This window comes from Apaloderma vittatum, unplaced genomic scaffold (assembly GCF_000703405.1).
Source record: "Apaloderma vittatum isolate BGI_N311 unplaced genomic scaffold, ASM70340v1 scaffold7844, whole genome shotgun sequence".
NCBI classification, from domain to species: domain Eukaryota; kingdom Metazoa; phylum Chordata; class Aves; order Trogoniformes; family Trogonidae; genus Apaloderma; species Apaloderma vittatum.
The window spans coordinates 13,508-31,314 of NW_009713164.1; the positions used below are offsets into that span (position 1 = coordinate 13,508).

A 17,807-nucleotide genomic window follows, 5' to 3' on the forward strand; every position below is an offset into this window, starting at 1 on the left:
CCTGCTGGCAGCTCCTCTGTGCTGCTGAACACTTCAAGTAATTGTAGGGGTTGCAACAGCACCTGGTGAATGTGATGCTAGTGGAGTCAACTCACTTTATTGACACGGCTCAGAGGGCAGGAAAGGAGGAGCAGCTGATGGCAGTTGGCTCCTGCTGCCGGCCCGTGCTGCCTACCTCTGTGCAGGATGGCGGAGGCCCTGGCTCAGGCCCTCAAGCTGGGATGGTTTCCTGAGCCGGGAGGGTTTTCTGGCTAGAAGTCCAGGGTGTGCAGATCAAGGCTGTGCCCTGTTTGATCCAGTGCTTGTGCAGTTCCATAGGAGTTTCCACAGCAATCACATAGTTGGTGGAGTGGCCTGTAATGGGGAAAACAAAGGGAAGAGGGTGGTATGACAGCCCTGGCTGCTGCACACTGGCAGCAAACTGGCAAAAGCTGCAGGTGATTCAGGTTAAGCAGCTCTGCATACAGATGCAAGGAAAGGTTTGAGGTCTGAGTGAAGAGAGAGGCCCTGGGTTTGCCCACTAGCCTACCAGTCCTGCCCCCAGCCCCAGGGAATAAGGCTTCTTTTCTATGCCAGCACACTATTCTAGGGGGCTGAACAGGCTGGGCTTGAGTTGCCTTGGTGGGATCCCATCAAAGGACGAAGGTGACTTGCTCACCATATTGATCTGCCTGTCATTCACCAGCAAACCAGGCAGGCAAATATGAGCTTGTGCTTCTCAAAGAGGCTACGGCACACATTGCTATAGAGATTGAAGGTGAAGTAGTTGTTGATGTTCATGATCCGGTCCTTCGGGGTGTCTGAAAAAAAAGACAACAATCAGATGAGGGTGGTGGGTGCTACGGGTGATGTGAAGGGTGCTCTCCAAGTCAGCTGTCGGTTCCTGGTCACAGGGGCACACCTGCCCCCACCCAGGCAGAACAGATGCTGCTCTCACAGACTCAGCACACGGAAGAAAACATTGCCCCAGCACGGGAAGGGAGTCCACACCGCACCATGGCAGCCTACAGGGGCCAGCCACAGCCATCGTGGCTGACGTGTGCTGCTGGGCAGAAAAAGCTGCCCCTGGCCTGGCAGCAGCAGCGAGGACCTGTGTGTGGAGGTGGCTCTGTGACAAGCAGAGCGACATGATTACCAGGATGGCATGTCCCTTGCCTGCGCTCTGCACTAACACCCCTCCTGCCCAGTCAGACAAGGCAGCAGAGAAGCAGTGGGGAAGAGAATGGAGGGCAGGCTGAGACCACATCTTCCCTTGCTGTGTGGACACAACTAGGGGCAGCTCTGGACCATGCCGAGAGCCAATGCAAGCAGCCATCCAGGAATGTAGGGTGAGGAAGATGACAGAAGGGGGCTGTTCTGGGCAGGCACCTGCTCCCTTGTATTTACTGATCCCCGTTAGGAAGATGTTGAGGAATGACTCACGGGAGTACTGGTACATGGGGTCCACATCAGACAGGTCTGAGACACCGAAGCAGAGGATCTGCAAGTGGATGGCCACAGGCACACACTGCCGGCAGGTCATGTTGATGTCCTCTGTCTGCTCGGCCACCATTACCTTGGCCTGGAGGACAGATGAGATGTCATGGTTAGTGCAGTGCTGGCAGGGGACGCACAGCTGCAGTGGGAGAGCACCTCCACCTCTGACCCGGATCTCTCCTGCTTTGAGCTTGGATGCCTCCAGCACTTTGATGAGCTCCAAGTCATCTACAGGGTTTCCTTCAGAAGTGCTGAGCCAATACAGGATCTGGTCTTCTATCTCTGTCAGCTCCTGATGCATCTTGGTACTGCTAACAATTACCTGGTTTCTAGCTTCTTCTAAGTCATGCTGCTCTGTGACCACCACTTCTCCTAGCAGTTGGTCTTCCAAGCCCCTATAACAAAAGCCATGGAGGTGAGGGGGGGGGGCAACAGGCCTGAGGGTTTGAGGACTGTGAGGGGCAAGGCTGAGCAGCACGGACAGCTAATGGGGTAAGCAAGTACCTGGGTGAGAGGGTGAAGTTGATGAGGGTGAGCTTCGTGGAGACCTCAGGGCTGTAGTGAGGGTTGGGCAGGTTGGTGGTGATGTACATCTTGAAACTCTCATGGTAGGGCATCACCCAGCTTCAGCATGGTGTTGCCTTGCTGTTTGTAGGTCTGTACCAGAAAGAGACAAATACAGTAAGCCTGGGACAGCTACCTCTTGTGAGGGATGACATCCTCCTACACCCTGGGCTCTGCAGTGAGGAGCGAGACTGAAGCCCCTCTGAACAGAGGAGCTCAAAGGTGCAGGCTTCAAGCTCTGAACCTGAGTAGAGCAGCCATATTGCACGGCCCTGCCTCCCAGGGAAAGATGCCTACTGGCAGGAGACTGGGGCGTGCAGAGGCTGCCCAACACGTTGGAGTTCTGGCCAAGACACACAAGCATAGAACAGACAGCATCCATGTGAGTGCTGCCTGCCCAGAGAGACCTACAAACTCACTATGTCCCACTGCACCCTGGTCAGATGCTCCCTTCAGATGCCCAGCCAGGTATCCCCTGCCCCTCCTTGCCAAGGCAAGACATAGGATCTGTTTCAGTAGGACAGGCTCAAGGACCGGATCCAGCTCCTCGCTGACATTCTCTAGCAGAAAGGGCTTACCCAAAAGTAATGGCATTTTCCAAACTGCAAGGAAGTCCTGGTAATTCAGCTTGGCCACCTCCAGGGGGTTCACCTTGTCCTGAAAGGCAGCAGGGGAGGGCAGGATCCCTTCGCATTCAGCTCTGGTGCATGGTAGACCTCTCACTGGGCTGATTTAACTCCTTGGAGTAGCAGAAATAATTTCTTTTCTTGCTTGGCTAGTTTTTGGCTCTTTTGGCAAGCTGAGTCCGTGCCACCAAGGCCTAGAGACAGTTCAATGAGGCAGAAGGAAAGTGGAGAGAACAGGGAGAGCCTCCTTCCAAGAGCCGTACCCCTATAGAGCCTCATGCTGGTAAGTCAGAGCTCATTTACCTGCAAAGTGCAGGCAGGTGGTTGGGAAAATCCCATGGCGAGCAAAACAGGAGCAGCTGCCAGAGCCTCTTACATGACCCTTCAAAAAGGGCAGTGGGTGGCTCTCTGGAGGAAGAGAAGAGGAGGTGCTCTGTGTTCCCAGAAATCTGGTTACAGGGACTGTTCTCACCAGCCAGGTAATCCTACCCTGATCCCTTCTGTCCTAGGGGACCCAAGGGCTGTTCTGTGTGTTTTAGGGTGTGGTGAAGAATGTAAACCCCTCTGAATGCTAGGGGAGAGCCAGAGTGGGAAAAATCCAAGGCCTCACTTCTTACAGCAGGGCCCTCCCTGCCCTCTGGTGATTTCCAAAACAGGGAAATCTACAGGACCTAGCCTGTCTGGTGCTGGGGAGGTTGAGCTGGGACAGTGAGTGGTCTTGTACCTTTGGAGCCCGAAGTCTGCTCCATGCACTGCCTAACTGAAAGCTGCTTCCCCTATCCTGGCAGACCTGGCTTTCTTCCTCACAGCTCTTACCAGATTCTTGATCTGCTTGTTTGCTCGTGCTTGGGGATCTATGTAGTGAGCCCAGGACTGGGAGAACCGTGTTATTACCGTGTTATTACCCTGTTTTCCACAGACAGGGTGTCATTGGGTAAACCAGCAGTCTAATGGGGTAGAAAAAGCTGTTGGGACCACCTGGTAGCACAAGACAACTGACAGAGAGAAGCCTTTGCTGCCCTGGTGCCTATGTGGTCCCAGCATGGTGGACAGGGGATGGTGGTGAAGGCACCTCTAACTGTGGCTGCACCCACAGACAGAGAGGGACAGAGCTGTGCTGGCAGAGTTAGGCTTGGGCAGGCTACGGTCAGGGCTTTGCTCTAAGCTTGTGGTTTGTAAAGCAGAAGCCTTATGGGTTAAGGCTGATACCCTCAGAGCTGCTGCTGGCCTGGGTGTCGCCACGTGCTTTCCTGCTCATTTCACAAGGAGTCCTGGCAGCAATTCCAGCTCTGCAGTGTGGAGGTGCTCGGTTGTTACTGAGCTGTGTGGTTTGGGGTCTGTCTTTTGGAATTGGTGATCTAGTGAGCGGTAAGCTGAATGCTTTAGCCTTTACCTAAGACACCTCCAGTCTGAAGTGTTGGGGTTTTCTGCAACTTGCCTGCCAGAACAGGATTTCCACAGGGTCTCCAAGAGTGCTGATGAGGTTCGGCCTCTTGGTGTGAGGAATGTTGTTTTCTGACAGCTGTCTCAGCCACTCCTCGCACAGCGCTAGGCAGTAGTGACCCTGCTGTGAAAATCACCATCACAGCCTTTTAATTGTAGCTAGTCTGCTATGAGCATCTAAACCCTCCTGCTGATACTCAAATGGGACTCTGTGCAGCCTCTGGCACAAGTGGACAGTGATCCAGGAGGGATCTTGCACCTTTTTGCCCTCTTCCTTTCTTCCAGTGGATCTGGCCAGCAACAGCTAGAGGGCAGGAGAGCAGAGCAGCTAAAAAAGCATCTTGCAGGGAGCATTGCACACTTACGGTAAAAGGGCCCAGGTAGGCCACACAGCCAGCTGCAGCCAGCATGCCCCCACTGATGTTGATCTTGTAACCCAGGTCTCTACGGTGCCCTGCCAGTGCACCTTCTCATCAGCCACGCTGTTTATGAGCTGTGGGATAAGTTGCACACATGAGAGCTACTGCTCTCTGGGTAATGCTGCAAGTAACTTTTGGTTGCAGGGTGGCCCCTGCCATATCCTGAATTCTGTCCCCAGTTTTGAGCACTTAATCCTGGGATTACTGAGCTGCTCTCAGCTGTCCTGGAGACCCATTGATTATCAGAAAGGGCATGGTGTCAACTATAGGTAGGCTGGAAAAGCCTGCTCTAATAGGTATATCTTACAGGCTTAAGATGTCTTGGCAAAGCAGCTAGATCTGTATGGCCCTGGGGAGGAGGCTGCATGGAAATGGGAGCATGGGCAGGCTTTCTCCCCTGCTCTGTGGGTTCTCATTTGTCTTGCAGCCTACTATAGCAATGCTGCACCCCATGGAGCTGGTCTGCAGTGTTTGTGGGGGGACTGCCTGAGTCTTTCCTCAGGCAGGCAGCTAGGAGTGCTGCTGCAGCACCCTTGAGATGCCTATGGGTGTCAGGACCCTTAAGGATGACTCCTGCTTTTTTCCTTCTAGTGCTGAGCAGTCTTGCCATGTTCAGCCAGAGACACTCCCGGGCCTTCCCAGGGGACACAGCCAACAGAGGGGCAGAATTTTTGGCAACACTGAGGCTGTTTTACCCCCATACAGACACCCTCTGTGAGAAGGACTTTGACTGGCTCTTTGACTGCCCTCAGACAAAGCAGTTCCTTGAGTGGTTCTGCAGCACGGTGAGTGAGGAGAACGTGCTGAGTCCCGCCGAGGTAGAGGCCTATGAAGCCCTGCTAGCTGCAGGAAAACCCATCCTGGAAGGTGATGCCCTCGAGCAGGCGCTGCAGGTATGCTGCCAGGTCCCACAGCTCCCAGATATGATGCTGGATGATGAGGGTCCCTCTTTGGAGGCCCTGCAACAGGAGCTTCAGGAGCTGAAGGACTATCGTGACCTTCAGCTCTGGCGGCACAGCAAGCTGCAGGTTTGGACAGCCAACCTGCAGGAACAGCTGAGGTATTTGGAGGTGGGGGAGAAAGCAGTGAAGCAGGACTTGAGGAAGGCTCAGATGGACCTGGAAAAGGAGATCTTCCAAACCAGTGCTATCCTGAGTGAGATCAGCACGGCTGCAAAGCAGCTGGCAGAGTGGCATGAGGACATGGAGAAAGGCCAGCCACCAGCACTGCTGTGTGAGATGGATCTTGGCCCTTACATGGTGCTAGAAGAACAGGCCACTGATGAGTTTGAGAGGTTCAGTCAGCAGGTCCTACCAAAAAGTGTCCTGGCTCCAGACACTCGGGGAGCAAGTGCACGGGAAGAGAGCAGCTTAAAGGAAAGGCTGGAGGATGGGACACAGATGAACTCAGACTGGGAAATACTGGAAGGAAGATCTCCATATCAAGAGTGTGCAAAGACATCACACAGGGTGGCAACAGCAAGTCAGGGAATACCCATCCAAGGCTCAAGCGCAGAGCTGCAAGAGAAGGGGAGGAATGGGAGAGAGGTGTTGAGTATGGGGGATGAGGAGGAGAGAGATGGCATCTGGGAAGCCACAGAGAGAATGGATGTCAAGCAAACAACGATGCCAAGAAGCTTTAGGACTGATGGAGTTGAGCTGCTGGAGGACCAAGACAGCTACTGGAAGGAGCTCAGCCGACTAGAGAAAGCACATATCTGTGCCCAGAGGGAGCTTATAGTCATATCGGCAACAGTGGAAGGCAACTGTGCTGTACTGGAGTGTGCCCAGAAGACACTGGATGCTCTTGAGAAGAACCAGGTAAGGCCAGTTCTCCCTTTCCTCCACCATCCTTTGTGGCAGTATCTGCCTGTGTCGCAGTACTCCCTCCAGCTGAATGCTGGAGCATGGCTGACACATCGGGAGTGGGTGGCAGAGCCAGGCAGTGCTAGTGCTGCACCCTGACATCAGTCTGTCTTGTCTTCTCCCTGCATAGCAAGTAGCTGAGGCAGAGCTCCAGCATCAGGCTGCCACGTTTCAGATGCAGCTCCGTGCCCTGCGCTGTGACATCATGCAGACCCTGACCCACCAGCTGCCACCTCTGCTGAAGGCAAACGCTCACCAGTCTCACCTACCTGTCCTGCAGAAGCAGTTCAGCCTGGAGGCTGCCCGTCTGCAACACATTACCAAGAGGCAGGAGGAGATGGCTGCGTGGCTGGCGGGCCAGCACAGCCGCCTGGGTCTGGTGGGGGGGATCTGCTGGAGCTTCACCTGAAACGAAAGAGAAAGGAGGCAGACCAGAGGGCTGCTCAGCTGGAGAAGATGAAAATTGCCATGAGGGAAGCCCAGACCAGGCTGCAGCAGCAGCAAGACTACTTCAAAGATGTCAGCTCCTTACAGAAGTGCTGTCCACGCATATGGATAGACCCCAAAGACCTCTCTGCTGTACGGTAAGGGCCTGGCGGTGTGTGCATGCATGAGGAACAAACTAGATATGGAGAAAATGGCATGGGAATGGGAGAGGCGTGAAGCAGATCCAAGCTAACAGGCAGTCTAGCAGTACTCTTCTGCCAGAGCAGAGCCACCCTCACTCCATGGTGGTGTGAAATTCCCCAGAAGATGGTATCTGCTTCTTTCTGGCTGGCTAGGGCTGATGCAGCAAAGCAGGGGCTTGGAGAAGGGCATGAGTATGAAGAACAGAGGTTTTCCTAGGATGTGAAGGTGGAGAGTGTAGAGGTAAGTCTTCTGCCATAGAGAAGGACAGCCGGGCCAGAAGGAAGCACAAGCTGCTTGGAGCAAAAGCTCTCTGGTTGGGTGTCCTGCAGTGGGAGAAGCTTCTCAGTTCTCCCTGCACTCTGGAGTAGCTGGTGCAGGTGTCTGCCAGCAAGGAGTCTCTGTCTAGCTCTTGAGCCAGCCTGGTCCTTTATGGTGCTCTTCCCAGACCTCCAGGATGTGGGCTGCCCACCAGAAGTGGCTGTCCTCTCATTGTTGCCCCACAGCTGCTTGCATCGCAGACCCACAGCACACAGTGTCCTTTGAGCTCTGGCCTTCCTCAGCACTGGCACACTGCTCGCACCACTGGCTGTGTGTCCTCTCTTGCAGGCTCTGGGACATGCTGATGGGGCAAGGTGGGGAGGAGCAACTCTTCCGCAGCTATGAGACCATAGCAGCCCAGTGCTCCCAGTTGGTTCAGGACCAGAAGAGGATGCTGGAAGCACAGCCGGTGGCTCCTATGCCCCAACTGCCTGCCCTGGAGTCCTCCATAAAGGTGCTTTACCGGCTGCTGTACAACAGCTCCAATGAGCTGCAGCTCTCCTCTCCGGTAAGCAAGCGTTTCTGCTCCACCAGGTCTTGCTGGGCAGCACAGGGCTGAGCCAGAGCCCTCCCTCTCCACCATCCTCCCTGGGTGCAGGGCAGCAGAGCTTACTGCCTCTCAGCTGGCTGAGTGGAGAGGAGGTCGGCCTGATCCTTGCCTTGTCCCAAAAGCTATCCAGTGAGACAGTGGCTGGCTGAGGAACAAAGGTGATTCTCACTGTTTCACGTGTGCTGTTAAGTTTAGAGGCTGGGGGGCCTTAGCCAAGGTGGCCCAGTAAGCTACCTCTGTTCCTTGGATTGAATATGTTTGGAAGCCAGAGCCAGGTGGGTGGTTTGTTTCTGGTGGGCTGAGCTGTTCCATAGGTGGTACAAAATCACCCTCTTTCTGCATGTTCACATGTGTTTGGGCTCTGCACCTCAGGAGATCACCGAGCAGATGCAGCAACTGATTACAATGCAGGACAACCTCTACCAAATGCTGTCAGACCTCCTGAGTGACTTGAAAGTCAAGCGTGGACTCCTGGAGAGCCCTATCCTGCAGACAGAGCGCAACCTTTATGTGTATTTCTACTGTGATGAGGATCGGCTGAGAGAAGTAGTGGAGGAGCTGGAGAAGCAGGTCTCTGCTTCCTCCATAGGATCACCAATGGAGCTGCCCTATGCAAAGGAGTAGGCCAGAGGGATGTTTGCTGCCTGCCACAGAAGTAGTGTCCTCTTTTGGTTGGGCTAGGTTGTTAATCCTGGACTGGGAGAGAACTCTGGAGTTCCTGGCTCCAGTGACAAGTTACTTGGGTCATGGCCCACCAACAGGGCTTAAAAGCAGAGAGCTTTATTCCTTAAATGAGGAGTTTCCTGAAGCTGGTGGATGGGTTAAATAATGTGTAAGAAACTGATGCATTTTGTGAGTTGGCACTGGAAGCTTTCTATACACAGGACACTTTCCGTGCCAACTCTACAAGAGGATGGGTGCTGGGGGCAAGTGGACTGACACTGTCTGTGTCTTTTCCCACCTTCTGGGGAATAAAAAGGTCTGTTATTCACAACTGCAGAGCAATACGCCTGTTCATTCCCTCCACAGCTGTTATACCCTTTGTGGCAAAATCTTGTACTTGCTGAGCCTGCTCTCTTGGCTATGGGCTGTGACACTTGCCAGGCTCAGAATCACCCTTCTTTCTCTGACTGTCCTATTCCAAGCTGGTATTCCTTGAAGTCAGCTCACTAGCCATTGCCTCTTCCTCTTCTACGCCTGTGGCAGATCCTCTTTTAAAAGACCCTGTTGGTTCAGGGACTGTGCTGCCAGATCTGTCCCTGTGCTGCACAGTCAATACTTGGGGTTGCACTGTGGTGCTGCCTGCTGCCTACCTCACGGATGGGCACCATGGTGTGAGCCCTCCTCAACACTCTCTGGCACAATTTGGAAACAACATGTAGGAACACCCAGGAGCCAGTTGCGGTTTCCCTGGCCTATGAAACTCTTTGCTTCCGAAAGAGTGAGGCTGAGAAGCTGCATGGACAGCTGCCCAGATTGTGAGCCCAGGGAAATGCTGGAAAGGCTGCCAGCCTATAGATAAGGCAGTGCTAGTGAGAGGGTGTCTAGGACCAGCTTCAGATCTGCCACCCTTCCCCTCAACCTAGTTACCTCTGTAACATCACTCTTTTTGAGGCTCCTCAGGCTTTTAAGAGCAGTGTCCAGAGCTGGGAGGCTTCAGCCAAGTCCTTCTGAGCATCATCTGCAATGGCTTGAGCTGCCTGAGCTTTTGTATTGGCCTCGATCTCCTCAGACTGCACATCACTTCTTGTCTCTTCAGCCTACTCCCAGGGTTAAAATGCTACCAGGAGGTGTAAAGGCAATGTGGAATATAGCCAAATCTTTATCTGCTATGTGAGACAGCAGACTGTTTTTCCCCTTTGCATGCAGAGCTGCATGTTTTTACTCTCTGCTCCCTCTGTCTCAGTCTGGCCATCCCACAGTAGGGAGGAACACAAGCAGAAGGCAGGAGGTAGTGACAGCCAGCACAGGACAGTTCTCTGTTCTGCAGAGGCATGAGTGCCTGCGTGATCCCTGAGGTTTGGGCTAGCAGGGGCGGATCAGCTCCCTGGGGATGGGATGTGGGGGAATGATCCCTTTCAGCAACAACAGTCTGGGCTTAGAACTGCTCAGGCCACTTGATGATTGTGTTACTCATGTTGCTAGGCTGTGCTTGCAACAATCTAAACCTGTGAGGAGAGGAAGGTGGTAGCTTGGCTGGCTGACCCCGAGACACGGCCATGTGAGCCATCACTTCTGCTAGCAACTGGCTGGTAGGTTGTGACTGTCCCCTCCCAACACCAGAGCAGTGGCCCCAGCAGAAGGCCATTCTTGCTGGTAGTGCTGCTCCACATAAATACGTGCTGTGCTCATCTGAGGCCTTCTTACTGTCAGATCAAACAGGGTTTTGTACAATACGTGCAAGGCCTCCCCAAACCCTCTGTCCAGTCTGAGCAGCCAGACTTGGAAAGTGCAGCAGCAGTACCTGCAGTTGCTCTATGGTTGCCACTCTGTCCTTGGCTGCCCGTGCCAGGAGAGGGCGGGCGGGTTCCAGCTCCTCCTGCTCCTTCGCTACATCCTCTGCCGCTTGCAAGACCTGTGGAAGCAGAGCACAGTGAGAGCACAGGCAGCAGCCGTGGAAAGCCACAGGTAAGGGCTGTGCTGCCCTCGTGTGTGCTTCCTGCCCAGTGTCAGGCTGCACAAAGCAGATCTTGCGTGTCCCCGCAGATGTTCCCTCTTAAGAAACAATCTGGCGCCATGGTATGTTTAAAATAAGTGCCTAACGGCACCTGCGCATGATAGGTATTACTTCATAAGCTCATGGCAATCAGTCAGCAGAACAATGTTTTTCTTTATAGGATTTTCAGTTAAAAGGTTCATAAGGAACATCCTGAGAGATGAGGAGCTACAGAGAGGTCTGTAGTCCCCAAAGACTGAGGGCCACCATTCTTTTAGAGCCGTTACAGACTCAGATCTTCAGAAAGACTAGCCCCGCCAGAACAATAGTTCTCGTTTGCTTTAGCATGAGTTTTCTCCTGTTACATAGAAGATGTGTAGGGCATCTCGCTGCATCTCTGCAGCTATAAATACACTGGTCTGAGCAGGTAAGAGGGGCCTAAAACTCTTTTGGGTGTGAGGGACAAACCTTGTCCAGGCCACCTTTCATCCTGTTCTTGGCTATCTTCAGTTCTTGTTTCTTCTTTTTCTTCAACTGAAGATGCTGAGAAACTTGAGGTAGCTCTTGAGAGCGACATAATTGTGTCTGGCCAGCTCTGCTAGGTACATTTGGCACTTCTTTGCCACACTCCAATGGATTTCTACACATACTTGAGTCTACAAGAATGGAAAGAAACAATCTTATTCAGTACTGAACATGTTAGCCAAGTCTATGTGATACCCACAGAGAGCACAAGGGGCTTACAAAGAGCCTAAATATACAGTCACAGCAGAAAGAACTTTAACATGTGTGTGTATGTGCCAGTGCCATAGAGAGGGTGACAAATGGACATGCCCATTTCAAGGCCTACAAAAGCTGTCCAGTTCCTTACCGGAATGACCTGCCATGAAACATTTCTGCTTCAGGGCAGGGCCTTTCTGCAGGCATGTCCTGCATCCATTGTCTGTGCCTATCTAGAGATGTGGCACGTGGAGCACACGGGAGTTGGGTTTTGTGTGTTGAGTGTGGCACCTACCATCCCATCGACATCTTCAGTGCTGGTTAAACCAGTTGATGGTACAGTAATTCACAACAGAGGGGAAACTGTCTCAAGTGTGTATAGAAGACAAAATAAGAAGGAAAGGAATATACTCGAGGAAGAAAGAGGGAGGAGGAAAAGGGTATGAAAGTACAGGCAGTGAGGTGCATGTCGCAGCTCACTCCCTGGAAGTTCTGGACATATTCTGGAGGTATTGAGGTGGTAGTGGAGTGATGTGTTACAGGTCCCTCCCTAGGAAGAACACTTAAGGGGTAATAAATAAATGTAGTCCGAAGTCTAAGCAGGTGAGTGCAGGGATTGCATCAGAAGACCAAAATCATGGCACTGATACTTACACTGTGAATGCCCTGTGTTTTCTCACAGCTCTCCTGCATGCTAGCAAGCTGTTCATGGATGATGCACTACATTCCTAAGTAAACATGGTGCAGCTGAACCCCAAATTCAAGCAAGAGATTTCTGTAACAAACAGCTCAATGGTGCATGAAGGAGGAGGTAGCATGTATTAAATCTGGATCGGATGTAATCATATTCTTAAATTTTTCAAACTTCATCTTGAAACCAGCAAAGTTTAAAAGACAAAAGCATCCAGTTCTATGTGAAGGTGGTATGCAAACCCTACTCCTCCTCCAAAGTCAGGGGCTTGGAAACAAAGGTCCCATGACAAAGTCATGCAAGACAAAGGACAAGGAGGGAAGAATTAACACTGACCGTGTGGAGTCCTACCCTTGAGCTGTACCTCATGCACAGGACCACGGGGATAATGCTGTGAACCCGTCTTATGTATGTGGTCATCAAATCGGCCTTGGTGGGCTGCCGCCCTAGATCTTGAACAACAGGCTTCACCATCTGTTCTTGATCTTCAGGGCTGTAAATGTTGGTAATGTCACCTGAGCTGAGCAAGCTGTTAATATCATTAAGGAAGGATTAATTTTTAATCTAAGTAGATGATGGAGGGAAAGGGAAAAAAAAAAAAAAGAATTTCCTGTCATAAGACAATTACATCTCCACAAGCCATGGAGATCACTTCTGAATACATACAGCCCTCATCTTCTGTTATAAGAAATCATTTCTGTGATCACTTGGCTCCAGTGAAGCCTACTCTGACCCTCACTCAGAATTTCCAAATGAACAGCCATGTTCAGCCATTTGCAGGAGGGTCACAAGGTGTGAAGGGACGTGTGTGTCTGAGAACAAACCTTCTGCCCGTTCACGGTCTCCTTACAGCCAAATTGAGCTCAGTGCCTTGCTCCCTGCCTTGCAGTGACTGCAACCAGATCCCTGACACCAGATTGCTCTATGTCTTCATTCCTGCAGCACAGAACACTTCACTACTAGGACACAGCTCATTGATGTGGGAGAGAGTAATTGTAGGGATGTGTCACAGTCTGTGGGATGATCTCCCTCCAGAGCTACACTCACCTCTCCACCCTTGCTAAACCAGAAATACACAGCATCCATCTCCTTGACTAAATGCACCCTTCCTGTACCCCTCTTCTCCCACATACGCTTCTCCACATATGCAGGGAAAAGGATGCAAGAACAAGCAGCATTTGACAGATGCTCATCTCACTGCTTAGGGCATTGCCAGAAGGGACCTGGTTCCCATGATAATGAAGGCAGTAAAATAGCCTATGGTGAACATGAATTCTAGAAGTTGGCTCAGTAATTAGCAAGTCACAGTTTACAGTAATAAGCCAAAGTTACACTGTGGAACTTGCAGGCATAAAGCTCTAAATCTACTGGTACCTTTAAGAAGAAAGAGAATGATGCTACTTAGGATTTTTAGTATCAGTGGTCAGCATAGTTCTTAGCTTCAGGCAGCTGGGTCTAAAACCCTTGATCCCAGCAGCCCCTTGGATGGAGCTGAAAAAGGCTTCTCTGAGCAACAGAAGAATCAGCCCACTCACATGCACCAATACAGTCCCTCTAGCAGCAACTGTACCACCTTTCATTTCCCTGGGGCTTTTTTATACAATGATGAAGGTGAGCTATTTAAGAAATACATGAAATTAAAATCTCCTATTTTGTCAATCCTGAGTATGTGCTGGGAACTCAGGGGGAGAGGACGCAAGCAGGTTGTTTTCCTGCAATGAGCCCTGAGCACACGGCTGTCCTTGTGTATGTCCAGCCACCAATTCAAAAGCATGTTTTACTCAAAGCAGAGATACCTGAGCTAGCTAGAAACCAGAAGTACAACTCCATGACCTAACAGAGTCATGCTGCTTCTTGAGCCCAGTGCCTCTGAGTGCAGAGGGAACAACTCAGCATGGATTTTCTTGTGACACTACCCTCAGAGCTGATACTCCTGGGAACCATGGTTGTGTTTCTCTAGGATCACACCCTGTACTCAGAGCTGGAAGAGTTTTCTTCCTCAGACTAATTCCCTGACTCTTCAAGCTTCCCTCTTGGCTCCTAAGACTCACCAGTCCTACTTGCCAGACTGCCACTGTCACTTGATCACTTGTCACCAGTAGCTCCTGTCTTTCTGCTGCCCAGCTCCCAGGTAGAAGCTCCCACCTCTCCCCCTGTCATGCTGAGTGCTGCACAGGCCAGTGAACTAACATGGACTATGTTGCTGCACGCCCACAGGAATAACTCAAGCTACTACCAGGCAAAAGAGACCAATTTTCTTAGTGTAGGTATGCGTGTTAACTGAGCACTAGCTGTTGAGTGTTAAACCTGAAGATTAAGCAACCAGGAAAATGTGTAACCACTAGCAGGAAGGGGAGGAAAAGAGATTCTCTGGAGGCAGCCCTGATGGAGCTGCTCCACATTATGTGCATAGGACCGCATTACTTACATGTGAGATGCCAGTCTGATGAGAGACTGTCTCCCACTTCCCCCAACACCCAGAAGAAGAACATTCCCTGGAGCCTGCTGCAGGATCTGGCTAATTCAGCAAACGTGCTGTATTGCATCCATGAAAAGAACAAGCTTCAGCTCTGGGCTGTTGATCTGTACTCCTCCAGGTAATCCTCAATCACAACCTTCAGCTGTGGGCAGAAACAGTCAATTGTGGCTACCAGATAAAAGCAGTTGTGAGGGGGTGGGTGGCTGTCTGTAAGCCTAGCTAGAGTTCTGAGAGGGTAGAGCCTCAGCAGGGTCTGGGAGCTGCTTGTGGGGAGGGAACAGCTCTCTTTGTTCCACAGTCCAATAGGAACTGCTATCAGACTGGACTGAATTTAGTTAGTGGTGGTGGCAGCAGCAGCTACTGAGTGGTGACCTTAAACTAACTCAGGCAAGTCACTAAGATCTACTGTTTGCCTGGAGAAACAGAGCAAGGCATAGTTCAACATAAAATAGCTTACACTACAACCTGTGGTTAGGATCCTGGCTAGAAAGGGCAGGCGCTGGAAGAAAACACCGCTGGCCATAGACAGGCAGAGAGGTGTACTCCTCTCCTGGTCCAGCCATTGCATGGAATAGCTTAGGAGCAGACTCTCCTGCCCTTTCCAGGGCTCTCTTCAACAGCACCATCAGGCCACAGCAGGAGACGAAGCACGAAGACATACGGGATTTGGTCCTACTCCCCCAGCAATCTCACCGAGCAAGCCAGATCAGCTGGAATCCATACAGTGCTGAGATCCCTGCTTAAGTACCGAAGTCCTGTGCGCCATCAGTGGACTGTGCAGCAGCTTGGTAACTCTGGTTGTCTCAGCTGTGCTCACTTTGGTCGGGCACAGGCCTACCTACTTTGCAAAAGAGACTGGAAAGTTCAGTTAATTACCAATCTTTGTCACACAGCTACCACAAAAGGAGAGACAACGAGATAATCATCTGTTTCTGATACAGAGTGCAAAACAGTGCTCATTGCCTTTGCTTAATTATCACTACCAAAGTACTTGCAGTATCTTCTTCAACAGGGAATCTGGCAGTTACATTAATTACTTGTAAAGGTCAATTGTGAAGTCTTTAATGGCAAATGTAGTATTGTTTAGGGATATTATGCCATTTCTTTTCAGCAAACTGCACTTTTCAGTCCCAAGTGTGGTTTAGTTGGGAGATCTGGCAGACCAGGCTGCCCCCAGGATGGCAATGCACAGACAGGTTGTTCCACCTCAACTTCCCATTGCACCAAATGCAACCACTATCTGATCCGGGGTAGGATACCACAGGAGAGCCGTGGGAGGGTTTGTGTTTCCAGACACCTTCAATTCAAGCAGCCCCATGGTTACTATTAACTGTTTTCTTTTGTTTGCAGCAGAATTGGAAGATGTGAACAAAGTTCACATCATCATAATTCCCAGGGTCCTTGCTGTTGGTTGCTTTGTACAATTTGATACCAGCACCTGGCTCCATGAAGTCTCCTAACAGAACTGCTGGGAAGGGATGATCTCTTCAAAAGTGGTGTCTAACTCCTCCTCCATCACACTCTTCATCAGGTTGTCCAACCAGGTCTGGTCCTCTTTGCTGACCAGGTGATCACAGAAGACCTGGCAGCTCTCATGGTACCTCAGTCTCAGCAGGTCCAGCTTGTTCTGGTAGGAAATCCCAGCAAAAACAGCCCCCATGAGAGAAGCGGAGAAGTGTTAAAGAGCCTGGCTGTCAGGAACGCTGGTTCCTGCACAGCATGTGGCCAGCTCCATTCTGCTAGAAGGCAGCTGGAGTGGAGAAAGAGCTGGGCGGAGGAAGCTGCATTCCCTCTCTTCTCAAAATCAGCTCTTGTCAAAATAGCTGCTTTGCAGAGAGCTCCTTACAGTTTCAGCTAATCCCCCCTCTATTTGTCCATATGTCAGGCTTTCTTTGTGAGATTTAAATTTCATGTTGTTTATCTTTATCCTTCCGCGAGTCTGATTTGTTTTTCACTCTTTCTTAAGTTCCTGTGTTTTGAAAGATCCTTCTATTTGGGTGTAGCACAGAACCAGGATCCCAAGTACTCCCTGTGATACGTCAACCGCTATTGGCTAAACTGGAGCCAGAGTAGGGTGCTCAGCAGATGTGAAGGGGCAGAAGCCTCCATTGCTACCAGCTAGTAACAGGACAACGCCTTTGTCCCTGTGGTCCCCTGACTGGTCCCCTATGGCTCCACCCAGCCCCAAATGTCTGGGCTGTATTGTACTGACTTGCTGTAGGCACCCACTTGCACACCAAGGAAGTGCTGGGGTAGCAGGGGGGTGTCTGTTTACTACTGGTACTAGGCAATATAGCCAAAGGGAAGGCCACCACATTCACTGAGCAGTAACAAAATGTGGCTTCAACAAGAATTTGAGGCCTTAACTGGAAAATTTCTGGTCTTCCCCTGGGTGGTATGGCTGTGGCAATGGGAGGACTCACCTGGAACTTGCTGGGCTCAGCCATGAGCATGTCCTGGAACAGCTTGGAGAGGTCTCTCAGGCTGAAGGTGTAATGCGACTGTGCTGATGTGGGCAGCAGCTGGGATGTGATGGTCAATAGACGCACACAGTGGCATCAACCAAGGGCTTGTTCAAGTCTTTGACCGCAAGTGCTCCTGCTGCAGAGACAGAGGATGGTGAAGAGGATGCCAAGGTGGCGACTCTGGATTGAGAAGGTTGTAGTGGTGCAGACAGGTGGCACTGAGTGACAGAGGTCTTGCTAGGACTTGGCCAGGAACACACTTTTTGCCTGCTTTCTTATGCAGAGACTGTGTGGTTACCTGACCAAGCACTTGCTCACTGCGGTGGGCAGTTTGCCAGTGAGTTTCCCAAACAAAGGAAGCAAATAATGCATCACAACAATTCTGTGATGTTAAGACTTTATGCACTCCAGGGAGAGAGAAGACACTGCCAGACAGGTAATTGGTGCCTTCCTGAAATACTCCGGACAGGTTTTTCTTCTCCTTCCTTGTACTCCCACAGTGGATTCTCAGCTACTTTTAAGCTAGAAGGTGTGAGTGCCCTCTTAGCTAAACCACCTTCTAATTCGTTGAGCTCAGCAAATGCAAAACCACTGAGGAGTAATTGGTTATGCAATAGTCTGGCAAGTTTTAAACACAGTTGCCAGTTTTAGAGCGTAATACACTTTTTTTTTTTTTTACTTACAATTAAGTTCACTGCAAACACTCCTGGGGAAATAGAGTCTTGTGACAGCCTAGCATTTTGTGCCTTTTTGCATTATTTCAAAAATCCTTTAATTTCTTTTTAAACTACAGCTAGACGCTTCAGTGTGCTTCTGAGCTCATAGTCAAGTACTGATCTTGTGAATATTGCAAGCACTTGGAGACCGCTGCTTTGCTTCTCTCATAGTTCACTATTCTCACTCTT

General features: G+C 51.0%; 1 protein-coding gene across 1 annotated transcript in view; it reads right to left on the reverse strand.

Moving 5' to 3' along the window:
• Nucleotides 1-678: 678 nt before the first annotated feature.
• DNAH1 (dynein, axonemal, heavy chain 1) overlaps nt 679-17,807 on the reverse strand; it is a gene marked incomplete at its 5' end in the record, with an annotated part of 61,415 nt that continues 44,286 nt past the window's right edge. The window contains 25 exon segments of the mRNA XM_009868259.1: nt 679-800; nt 1,369-1,561; nt 1,646-1,871; nt 1,981-2,091; nt 2,093-2,133; nt 2,536-2,697; nt 3,483-3,566; nt 3,569-3,613; nt 4,105-4,230; nt 4,475-4,551; nt 4,554-4,602; nt 6,715-6,798; nt 9,482-9,546; nt 9,549-9,651; nt 10,356-10,466; nt 11,016-11,083; nt 11,086-11,203; nt 12,310-12,522; nt 13,797-13,827; nt 14,387-14,543; nt 14,546-14,579; nt 15,817-15,917; nt 15,920-16,064; nt 16,861-16,976; nt 16,979-17,038. Coding sequence (XP_009866561.1) covers nt 679-800; nt 1,369-1,561; nt 1,646-1,871; nt 1,981-2,091; nt 2,093-2,133; nt 2,536-2,697; nt 3,483-3,566; nt 3,569-3,613; nt 4,105-4,230; nt 4,475-4,551; nt 4,554-4,602; nt 6,715-6,798; nt 9,482-9,546; nt 9,549-9,651; nt 10,356-10,466; nt 11,016-11,083; nt 11,086-11,203; nt 12,310-12,522; nt 13,797-13,827; nt 14,387-14,543; nt 14,546-14,579; nt 15,817-15,917; nt 15,920-16,064; nt 16,861-16,976; nt 16,979-17,038 — 2,642 coding nt within the window.